General features: G+C 38.5%; 1 protein-coding gene across 1 annotated transcript in view; it reads left to right on the forward strand.

Moving 5' to 3' along the window:
- Positions 1-7651, forward strand: part of LOC306879180 (uncharacterized protein) — a 129273-nt gene extending 121622 nt beyond the window's left edge. The window contains exons 34-46 of the mRNA XM_079431981.1: positions 637-711; positions 823-930; positions 1035-1142; positions 1274-1345; positions 1438-1557; positions 1949-2065; positions 2301-2462; positions 2566-2664; positions 3688-3837; positions 3961-4077; positions 5137-5328; positions 5476-5762; positions 6012-7651. Of these exons, the coding sequence (XP_079288107.1) occupies positions 637-711; positions 823-930; positions 1035-1142; positions 1274-1345; positions 1438-1557; positions 1949-2065; positions 2301-2462; positions 2566-2664; positions 3688-3837; positions 3961-4077; positions 5137-5328; positions 5476-5762; positions 6012-6272 (1868 nt within the window). The 3' untranslated portion in view covers positions 6273-7651. The remainder of the gene's footprint in view (positions 1-636; positions 712-822; positions 931-1034; positions 1143-1273; positions 1346-1437; positions 1558-1948; positions 2066-2300; positions 2463-2565; positions 2665-3687; positions 3838-3960; positions 4078-5136; positions 5329-5475; positions 5763-6011) is intronic.
- Positions 7652-10284: the final 2633 nt, after the last annotated feature.

Here is a 10284-nt window from a genome sequence, read left to right on the forward strand (position 1 = left end):
GTTACAACTCCGACTCTCTATCCATTAGGACACGACTGAGCCATATTAAAATTCCAATATCTCTGGACTCTAACCATATAGGGCCTTAAAATAAAGATGGCAAAAGGAAAGTTTAAGACCCAATATCTAAAAGGGCATTCGGATATCTTTAATACTTCTTGAGTTACAGGCATGCAAACTTTGGAGAATAAACTTGAAAAGTGCTGTTTCCCCCATTTTTTAATGGTCACCATTGGCATATAATGCAACAATGATTGCTAAAGTCAACAGATTTTACTAACAGACCTACCAATATCTGTTAAATTAGCATGCTGCCAACTTTCTGAAGTCATTTTTACACCTTTTTTAATTTGATTCTGTATCTCAGGTGAAAATTGACATTTTGACCCCCCTCTACAAAATAGTGGACTACTCAGTAAATATTTATCCATACCATTTAATATTTTGGCTTTCGTTACTATACATGTCTATATTTCTTCAGAAAAAATATTAGCAAAATCAAAAATTTGAGATGGGGACCTCTGATTGAGTTTACACAGAATGACCCAATAATGTATCTTATTTCTGACCTACAATACGTATGGTGAATGCAAGTCGTTGAATAGTAGTCTGATGCCTGTAAACATTGTCTTTAAGGTGAGAAAGGTGATTCATATGAATTATCTGGACCCCCTGGACCAAAGGGTGTGATTGGAAATCCTGGATTCCCAGGTTAGAAAGACATTTTCTCTTCTATTTTTTTGTACTATATTTTATTTTAATAATGTAAATTCCAGTCTGATTTCTTAAAATATATTTTTGTCCTTTACCTTTCATAACTAGGTGGTCCTGGACTTCCTGGTGAACCAGGTGATCCTGGTTTCCCAGGAATATTGGGATTTCAAGGCCAGAAAGGTTTTCCTGGAGAGCCAGGAGCACCTGGCTTTGGTGGTACGTGGAAGTTTGGATCCATACTTTTGATGCTGTTGAAATGATTTCAGCTTTTTCATCAGCAGCTTCCCTAATTTTATTTTTATTGTTGTATTTATTTATAGGCTCACCAGGCCTCCAAGGCATTAGGGGTCTCCCTGGTTATCCAGGACAGAAGGGGCGTGATGGAGATTCAGGCCGTCCTGGAGCTCCAGGTTCACCAGGAGAGAAAGGTTAAACAAGAACTTGTACAATATTGCTAAAAACATGTTTTTTTTCAGCTGTAGTCATTCATCTTTCTACAAACTAGTTGAACCCAGCATGTTGCCATTTCTGAAATATCCTATTTCAAACCTTACTTCAGGTTTTCCAGGATCACCTGGTTTAGATGGACTCAATGGTCTTCCAGGATCCAAGGGGTTGTCTGGAGTTCCAGGTACATTATCAGATGAACCTCTGAAGGTTCTACATTATACTTTAAAAATAAACAAACTAGTGACTGCTCACTTATTTAACATATGTCCTCAGGTGTGACTGAAGGTGGTCGGACTGGAGCTCCTGGTGTGTATGGCCTGAAGGGGGAGAGAGGTTCATCACAGCCCGGGGCACCTGGGCGCCCTGGAGAAAAAGGATCCAGAGGAGACACTGGTGAGGAGAATCATGTGGATGGACCACTGAACGTGCAGTTAACCTCACCAGACCTTTGGCTATATCTGAAACTCTTAAAATAAAGGGAAAATATCATTTTCAAAAATTTTTTTTTTTTAAATACATGTATATATGTATATATATATATAGCTTACATGGCAGTAAATATACTTGGATAAGAGACTGAGCCATCTAGCTAATTTTTTAAAGAAAAAAAATGGGAATTTGCCAAAACTCCCCCCTCCCCCCTCCCCCCCCCCCCCCCCCCCCCCCCCCAAAAAAAAAAGGGAAAAATACCAAGCAGCCATGGGGCTATTGCTTAGTTTGACCAGCTTAGTTTCCCCTTCAATTTGCATGTATGTATTTAATGATTATGAAATATTTTTTTCAGGTGCCTCTGGTTTGACAGGCTTCCCTGGTAATCCAGGCCCCCCTGGCCCACCTAGTCCTTCTAATGTCCCAGGTCCTCCCGGAGACCCTGGACTTCCGGGATTAGATGGGCGAGAAGGTACAGGACATCTCTGTACTCTCTGTTCTCATTAATTTTGAGAACTGATGCTTTCTTGGGATATATATATATATATATATATATATATATCTAAAAAAAAAGGTGTTTGATCTAGAGGACTAGCAATTATATGTTCTCTTAGGTCTGTTTCTCTTTGAGCGTGAACTTGTAACCTTTTGCAGTTGCCCATAGTTCTTGTGATGCACTGAAATCAGTTGAACTGAATCATTTGTAGGTCCCTTTGGCCCTCCTGGCCTACCTGGTCCACCAGGCCCTGGAACAGTCCAAGGAGACAGGGGAGATGCCGGACTTCCTGGGCGACCAGGAATACCAGGACCACGTGGAGACCCCGGTGGTTTTGGAGCGCCTGGATTACAAGGCAGTCCTGGTTTTAAAGGTATTTTTTTGCTACTGTTTTAATATTTTTCTATCTCTTTAACCATGCTCCCATATTTTATTAATTGGAATTTATTCATTTTTGTGCTGTCTGTATTTACAAGGACAAAGAGGTGACCCTGGCTTTAGTGGTGTACGTGGACCACCAGGGTTCCCTGGAGAACCAGGAGATTATGGCAGGAATGGACCCAAAGGATTAAAGGGTCAGTAGGCATTTTAAATCTTAAAAAATGTCTTGTCTTGTCTTGTCTAATGGCAGGTCTTCCAGCCAATTCTATTAAACCTCTACAATTAATCCAAAATGCCACTGCAAGATTAATCTTTAATGAGCCGAAAAGAACGCACGTCATGCCTCTGTTCATCTATTTGCACTGGCTACCAATAGCTGCTCGCATTAAATTCAAGGCATTAATGTTTTCCTGCAGAACCACCACTGGCTCTGCACCCCTTTACCTAAATTCATTAATTCAGACTTATGTGCCCTCTAGAAGCTTGCATTCTTCAAGTGAATGACACATTATTGTGCCATCTCAAAGACGCACAAAAACACTTTCACAGACTTTTTCATTAACTGTCCCATCTGGTGGAATGCCCTGCCCAATTCAATCCGAGCAGCCGAATCCTTACCCATCTTCAAGAAACGGCTAAAAACTCATCTGTTCCATCTTTACTTGACCCTCTAACTCTAGCACTCTCTATTATAATTTTATTTTATCTATATGTTTTTTTATTTAAAAAAAATTATAATAATTATCTGTACTGCGTTACACTCTTAAAAATAAAGGTGCGTCACGATGCCATAGAAGAACCTTTTTGTCTAAATGGTTCCATAAAGAACCTTTAACATCTGAAGAACCTTTCTGTTTCACAAAAGGTTCTTTGTGGTGAAAGAAGGTTCTTCAGATTATAAAAAGCTAAGAAAGAGATGGTTCTTTAAAGAACCTTTGACTGAATGGTTCTTTGTGGAACCAAAAATGGTTTTCTATGGCATCGCTGTGAAGAACCTTTTAAGCACCTTTATTTTTAAGAGTGTAGGCTAACCAAGACTTGTAATAGCACTTGCATGTTGTTGCTCTTTTGTTGGATTTCATTGCTTCTTATGTCCTCATTTGTAAGTCGCTTTGGATAAAAGCGTCTGCTAAATGACTAAATAAATAAAAAAAGTTTGCTAACATTAATAAATCATGAGCATTCTTGAAACATCAGCTCTTGTAATGTCCGCTCAGGTCCTGCCGGTTCTAAGGGACGTCCAGGACCTTTGGTCCCACGGAACATAACCGATAGTATGCCATTGGGGGAACGGGGCCCACCAGGTCTTGATGGGTTTCTTGGTCAGGCAGGAATGCCAGGCATGCCAGGTAGTCCAGGATTCCCAGGTGAGGTGTTTTTTTTTATGGTCTTTGCAGAAGATAAGAAAAAAGTAAGAAATATGAAACTGAAAGTCTGATCAATTATTTAACCTTTTAACTCCAATTTCATTTCCCTTGAAAATTCTCTAGGTCCCAAAGGACTCAGAGGGCCAGTGGGTAGACTTGGTCCTGTTGGTGCATTTGGATCTCCTGGAACTTTTGGTGACCCCGGACCTCTAGGAATCCAAGGACCCACAGGAACCCAAGGTACAAAGAGTGTTCTTCTACCTTTTACATCTTTTATAGAAATGTTTTGGAGCATTGGTTCTCAAATGGTGGATCACAGAAAAAACCATTTGAATGAGCCATCAAACTTCATTTTGATTATTTATTAAGAAATTATTAGAAATAAACTTTTATTCAGCAAGGATGCATTAAATTACTCAGAAGTGACAGTAAAGACTTTTATAATAATACAGAGGATTTATATTTCAAATAAATGCTGTTCTTTTAAACTTTCTATTCATCAGAATAAAACTGCATCATGGTTTCCACAAAAATATTAAGCCGCAACTGTTTTCAGCATAACAATGAACAATGTTTCTTGAGCAACAAATCAACATATTAATATGATTTCTAGCCATGTGATGCTGAAGACTGGAGTTACGGCTTCTGGAAATGGACAGGAATAAATTAAAAAATCTCAATATATTAAAATAGAAAATAACTATTTTAAATTGTAATAATGTCATAATATGACCATTTTTATTGTGTTTTTGATCAAATAAATGCAGCCTTGGTGAGCATTAGAGACTTTGAGAAAATCATTCCCCAAATGTTTGACTACTGTAAATATGTATATACATTTTTTGTAATACACTTTTGTAATAAACATTTAACACGCATAAACATACATTGTCCTATAGACATTTTTGACCTTGTCTTACGTCACTTGCTTTCCTGTGTAAAATTTGGATTCTGAAGCAAAACCAGATGAGAACTGTTAATCTAGTGTTACATTCATGTGCTTTATATGGTAACATCTAAATTCATGTGATTATTTCCTATCAAATCATATTATTTAATATGAGCCAGTTACTGTGACTAGGTAGGATACACTGGTAGAATTTTAGCATCAAATTAGGTAAGCATTTCATTAACTTTATATTTGTAAGGCAGAAATTTTGTTAACAACAGCATATTTTCAAGTGTGCAAGGTAGCACAAGATTTCCCTTTGGTTTTCCGGGTTACATCTTTCACCCATTTCCTCTTGTCCCTGCTGTAACTGCCTTTCAAATTCTTCCACTTTCACATATCTTCTACAGGAGCCCGTGGCCCAACAGGAATGCAAGGTCTTCCTGGTCCACCGGCACGCAGGACTGGTATCGGTTACACTTTGGTGAAACACAGTCAGTCCAGCCAGGTGCCCATGTGTCCTCAAGGCATGGCCATGCTGTGGGAGGGCTACAGTTTGCTCTATGTGGAGGGGCAGGAAAAAGCACACAACCAGGACCTGGGTGAGACACTAGCATGGTTATCATAAGCGTTGTCAGTTTTCATACCATTTTGATAGTTCTGTTTGTACAATGTACAATTTTACTTGTATGTACTAATAAGTTGACTTGCCTCAAGATAATTGAATTCAAATGTTCTCTTCCTCTCAGGATTGCCCGGCTCCTGCCTCCCGCATTTCAGCACCATCCCCTTCCTGTACTGCACAGTCGATGAGATCTGCTACTACGCTAGTCGAAATGACAAATCCTATTGGCTGTCCACCACGGCACCCATTCCCATGATGCCTGTGGCAGATCAGCAGATAGCTCAGTACATTAGCCGCTGCTCAGTGTGTGAAGCTCCATCTCATGCGATCGCTGTCCATAGCCAAGACCTCAGCATACCGACCTGCCCTCGGGGCTGGAGAAGTCTGTGGATTGGTTACTCCTTCCTTATGGTAAAATTAACTTCTACCTCAATGCACATTCTATAACCGCAGATTCATATCAACTGAGCTTACAGTGTAGAACATGCTCACGCGTGTGTAGAAAATAATGTTCAAACACTTGACAGTTAATACAATAAAACACTTGTTGACAGTTTATACATTGTGTAATATATTCACACAAGCTACTTTACTTTTAAATGTTCATGATTTGGATCCATTTGGAAGGTCTCCTCACTGGCGTTTATGTTTGTCCTTCAGCACACAGCCGCTGGTGCCGAAGGAGGCGGTCAGTCATTGGTTTCTCCTGGTTCTTGTCTGGAGGATTTCCGCGCCACCCCCTTCATCGAGTGCAACGGAGCCCGCGGCACCTGCCACTACTTCGCCAACAAGTACAGTTTCTGGTTGACCACGGTAGAGCAGAACGAACAGTTCGTCCAGGGTCCTGCCCAGGAGACACTGAAGGGAGATGAGTACCGGTCACGCATCAGTCGCTGTCAAGTCTGCATGAAGATCTTGTAGCTGGTAGATGCTCTGCAGGAGACTTTAACGAAACGATTGGAAGAAGAGTGGTGAGATGAGTAGAGGAAGATAAAGGAAACAAACATGAACTGAATGAATCGATGTCATGCCCTTGATGCCCAACAGTGGTAATACAAAGGGCTAAGGTGAGCCCATGGTAAATATCGGGGTTGGAATGAAAAGAAGTGGAGTAAGAGATTCTACTCTTTATCTGTTTATCAACAGTGGTGCTATGTTGAAAATAATACGTTGTGTTTTTGTGTTAAAGCTTTTTCTTTAAGTTGTTGGTCATATTCACGGCTACCTCAGAGAGAGCATCCCAGACTCCCAGTGGGTGGCACAGAAAATATCACACCTTGATTTTTCAAAAGAATCCATGCAGCGATGAAATCATTACTGCATTTCATGTTTATGTTTTGGCTTCAGTAGCCTGTTTTGGTGCTTTCTTCACATTCATGTATACCATTCATTAATCTTGGACAAACCAGCACTTTGCAATCTACATGAATAAGATTGTCCTCATGGTTGTCACTTGAAATGATTATTCTAACCCCATACATATTCTATATGAATTGCACTGAACTTAAAAAAATGTTTTAAGTTCTTCCACATGCAGTTGATCTAAATTCATCCAGTTCACATAATGATATATCATTTTCTTTATTGATGAGAACATTTAAACATCCATCAAACATGAGGATGGATAATACCTTACAGATCATCTCTTGGTCTTTTAAGGTATAGGTTTTCAGCCTCAGTAATTCATTACATGACAAAAAATGTGTATAATGTTTTTATATTCAAAATTTAATTTCCTTTTTTATAAAATGTCTAATTTACTGTGTGCTTTGCAGATTTTGAGTTAGCCAGTCTCTTAGAGAGACTGGTTGATATCTAACCACTATATGACCACTAAGCCTTTCAGTCTCTCATTGGTAGCCTTGAGTATACATTTACTTCTGTTCGTGTTACATTTCATCATGTGTCTGTAAATGGTTAGGTTATGGTGTATTCATTTCATCCCTTAGTTGAAAGATGTACATTCAATTCATTGTACATTTAATAATAGCGAAAGATTTAATAATAATATTTCCCCCTTTATGTTGCTTTTGGTTATTTTCTAAAATAAAACAATGTACATTTGTGAAGATTGGCTGTCACAAGTGGGCTATTTTTTTACGTTTTTACTACTGTGAGACAAAAAAAAAGAGATGTATAATTTCAGAACCCGATAAATGTTAATAACTGAGCATTAAACATATGTTTAATGAGAGGATGACATTTTCCAGTATTTCATATAGTGATGTACATGTTTGATCTGAATGCTCACAGTGAGTAGTGATGTATGAAACCTCTCAAATAAAAGTATTCAAACTTTTAAATGTTGTCTTTGATTGCATTACTGTTGTGATGTAAATCTTTTTCATCTTTATTACCACATGACTGGCGAAATCACTTAAAAGATAAACCGATAGCTTTGGCACTCAATTTTGGGTTTATATCAGTAGTGATGGAATGGGAGGGACTGATGTTTTTTTTTTTTTTTTGAAACTCTGAATCGGAATTCCTGAATGAATCAGTGTTTTTGAATGAATGCTCGGTGAATGATTCAGTGACTCGTTCATAAAGACTAGTTGCCACTTACTGGTGTATCAATGTAACCTGCTGAAAGAGTCACTGAAACTCCCTACCACTAACAGACTAGACAGTCTGTCTGGAATGAGCAAAAACAGGCTTCTAATCCAATCACAACCATACAGTACCATACATTACTGGTTGCAGCTGGAGATCCATTCATTTTTTTTATTTACATTTACATTTAGTAAATTACATTCATGGAAATATTCCCAGTTTTAACTATTCAGCTTTTATTAATGAGATGCCTTTGACAGGTGTGTACATACTATCAAACTGACAGTAATCACTAATTTGTCTATATCTTGTGAATACAATGTCCAATCACAAAACTTGGTACACATGAGCAACAGGACAGTCCGAGAAAACATGCCAAATCTAAAGGTGAACAAATTAATTTAACAGTGTGAAATGTATAGTTTTTAAATATCTCTGTTTTGTTAATTATATTCATTTTAAAGTGTGAGAGATGTCAGATAACAGTAGCTCATGCCAGGAAGCTGTGGGGTCATAACAGTTTCAGAAATGACTGAAATGACTGTTCCAGGAGCCTCAAGGCAATGTACAGTACTATGAAACTCTACAAGGAAACAGTGCAAAATAATTATAAACAGTTTATATACTTATACAGTTTCTTACAAGTATATAAATAGAATAATGATATACAAATAACTATTAAGTATAGATCTCTAAGCAAGCAATACTTCCAGATGCAAATATTGCTGCTTTAAGTCAAGAACGAGGTGGCCCTGCAATACATTAAGGCCTGAGTGAAGGGATGGAAAGGCCACTCATGTCGGTCCAGCAGACGCAAAGCAGACTGAGAACAGAAAGCAAGGGTGGCTGTGACAGGAGTCGTTTTCTGATGTTCTCCCTGTCTTAAACCATGACCTGAAACAAAAACACATTACATATATCGTCTAAATACATTTCATTTACAGCACATTTTGGCACCTAGATTATGATTACTATGTGACTGATGACCAAACTAAACCTGAAACAACATTTAGCTTATAAGGTCTCCATACCTTAAACCAGTCATGGAGATGCATCTTTTCCAGAGTGAGCCTCTTCTTTGGCTTAGGCTGCAGACAATCACAAATCAGCTCGATTTCTCATTATTAGCTAATACTTCACACCTGCTCTGTTTGAAGCAGATACAGCACTCAAATGGTCCTCCTTTGTTGTTTAATGAAGATCTCACCTGGTGAGTTCCTGCATACACCAAGCCAAATCCACCTACAACCAGCTTGGGACCGATTTTATAATGCCTCAAAATGTGGCCTATTAAAAGGTAAACAATTGTAGTTAGTATGAAATACAGTTTTAGATTTCAAATTTTATTTCTATAATTTATAATTTATTATTCTCACCCTTGTCCAGGACGTCCTGCTCTGGCTGTTCCTCAGCAGGAGGGACTTCTGAAGTTGGAGCTATAATATGAATCAATTCAAAATAAATAATATCAATAAAACATACTGCATCTTCAAATTGGAGCCGTTCTTTATTGGCCACTCTGGGCTTGATTTCTGAATTAAACCTCTTTAAACAATGGAAATCAACAGATTTGTTTCTCAAATTGAATTCTCACATACTGGTAATGACACCTAATAAAACTATTCTCCAATCATGCTGTGATTTAAAGTAATTACATTTCTGATCTCTAAACTGTCACTCTAAAATACTTGATGTGATGATAACAGCAGTACTTGGGATAGTGATTCTTTCTTATAAAAATGAGAAGAACACAGGTTTCGACAATTGAGAAATCAGCCATTTTCATTTCCACTTGTATCATCATGACACATTTATATAATGTACCGTTGTTCTGTCTCTGATATGTTCCCGCCACACACTTGGACTCTTTCTCGGCCTTAACCAGGTCATGTTTTGCAGTTCTGTGGCGAGGAAAGCGAAGAGTGGGCCACTTCCAGACATTCTTCTTTTTCTCCTCTATCTTTGCCTCCTTTCTCTGTCCATCATTCTCACCAGGCTCAACAGGCCACCACCAGAAGCTATTTTTCTTCTTTTTCTCCTCTGTCCATCAGCCTCACCAGGCCCAAAAGGCCACCTCCAGAAGCACTTTGTGCACTTTTTTCTCTTTTCTCCCAGCATCAGTCTCACCAGGACCAACAGGCATCTCATCAAAGCTGATGAGGATGGTTCTCTGCCGTATTTTAGATGTACACAGGGTTCGTGTACAGACTCCATATCAAGCTCTTTTAGTAATAAATTTAGCTGTCTCACGATAAAACCGTTTGTGACTTTACTATTAGATACTCCGAAACTTCAACCAACAAAATGAGCAAGTGATTTTTAGGCTTTTATATACTGCTAATTGCCATAATGAATTACGTCATAAAAACTCGCAAAGAGC

Source organism: Barbus barbus (assembly GCF_936440315.1).
Source record: "Barbus barbus genome assembly, chromosome: 2".
NCBI lineage: Eukaryota > Metazoa > Chordata > Actinopteri > Cypriniformes > Cyprinidae > Barbus > Barbus barbus.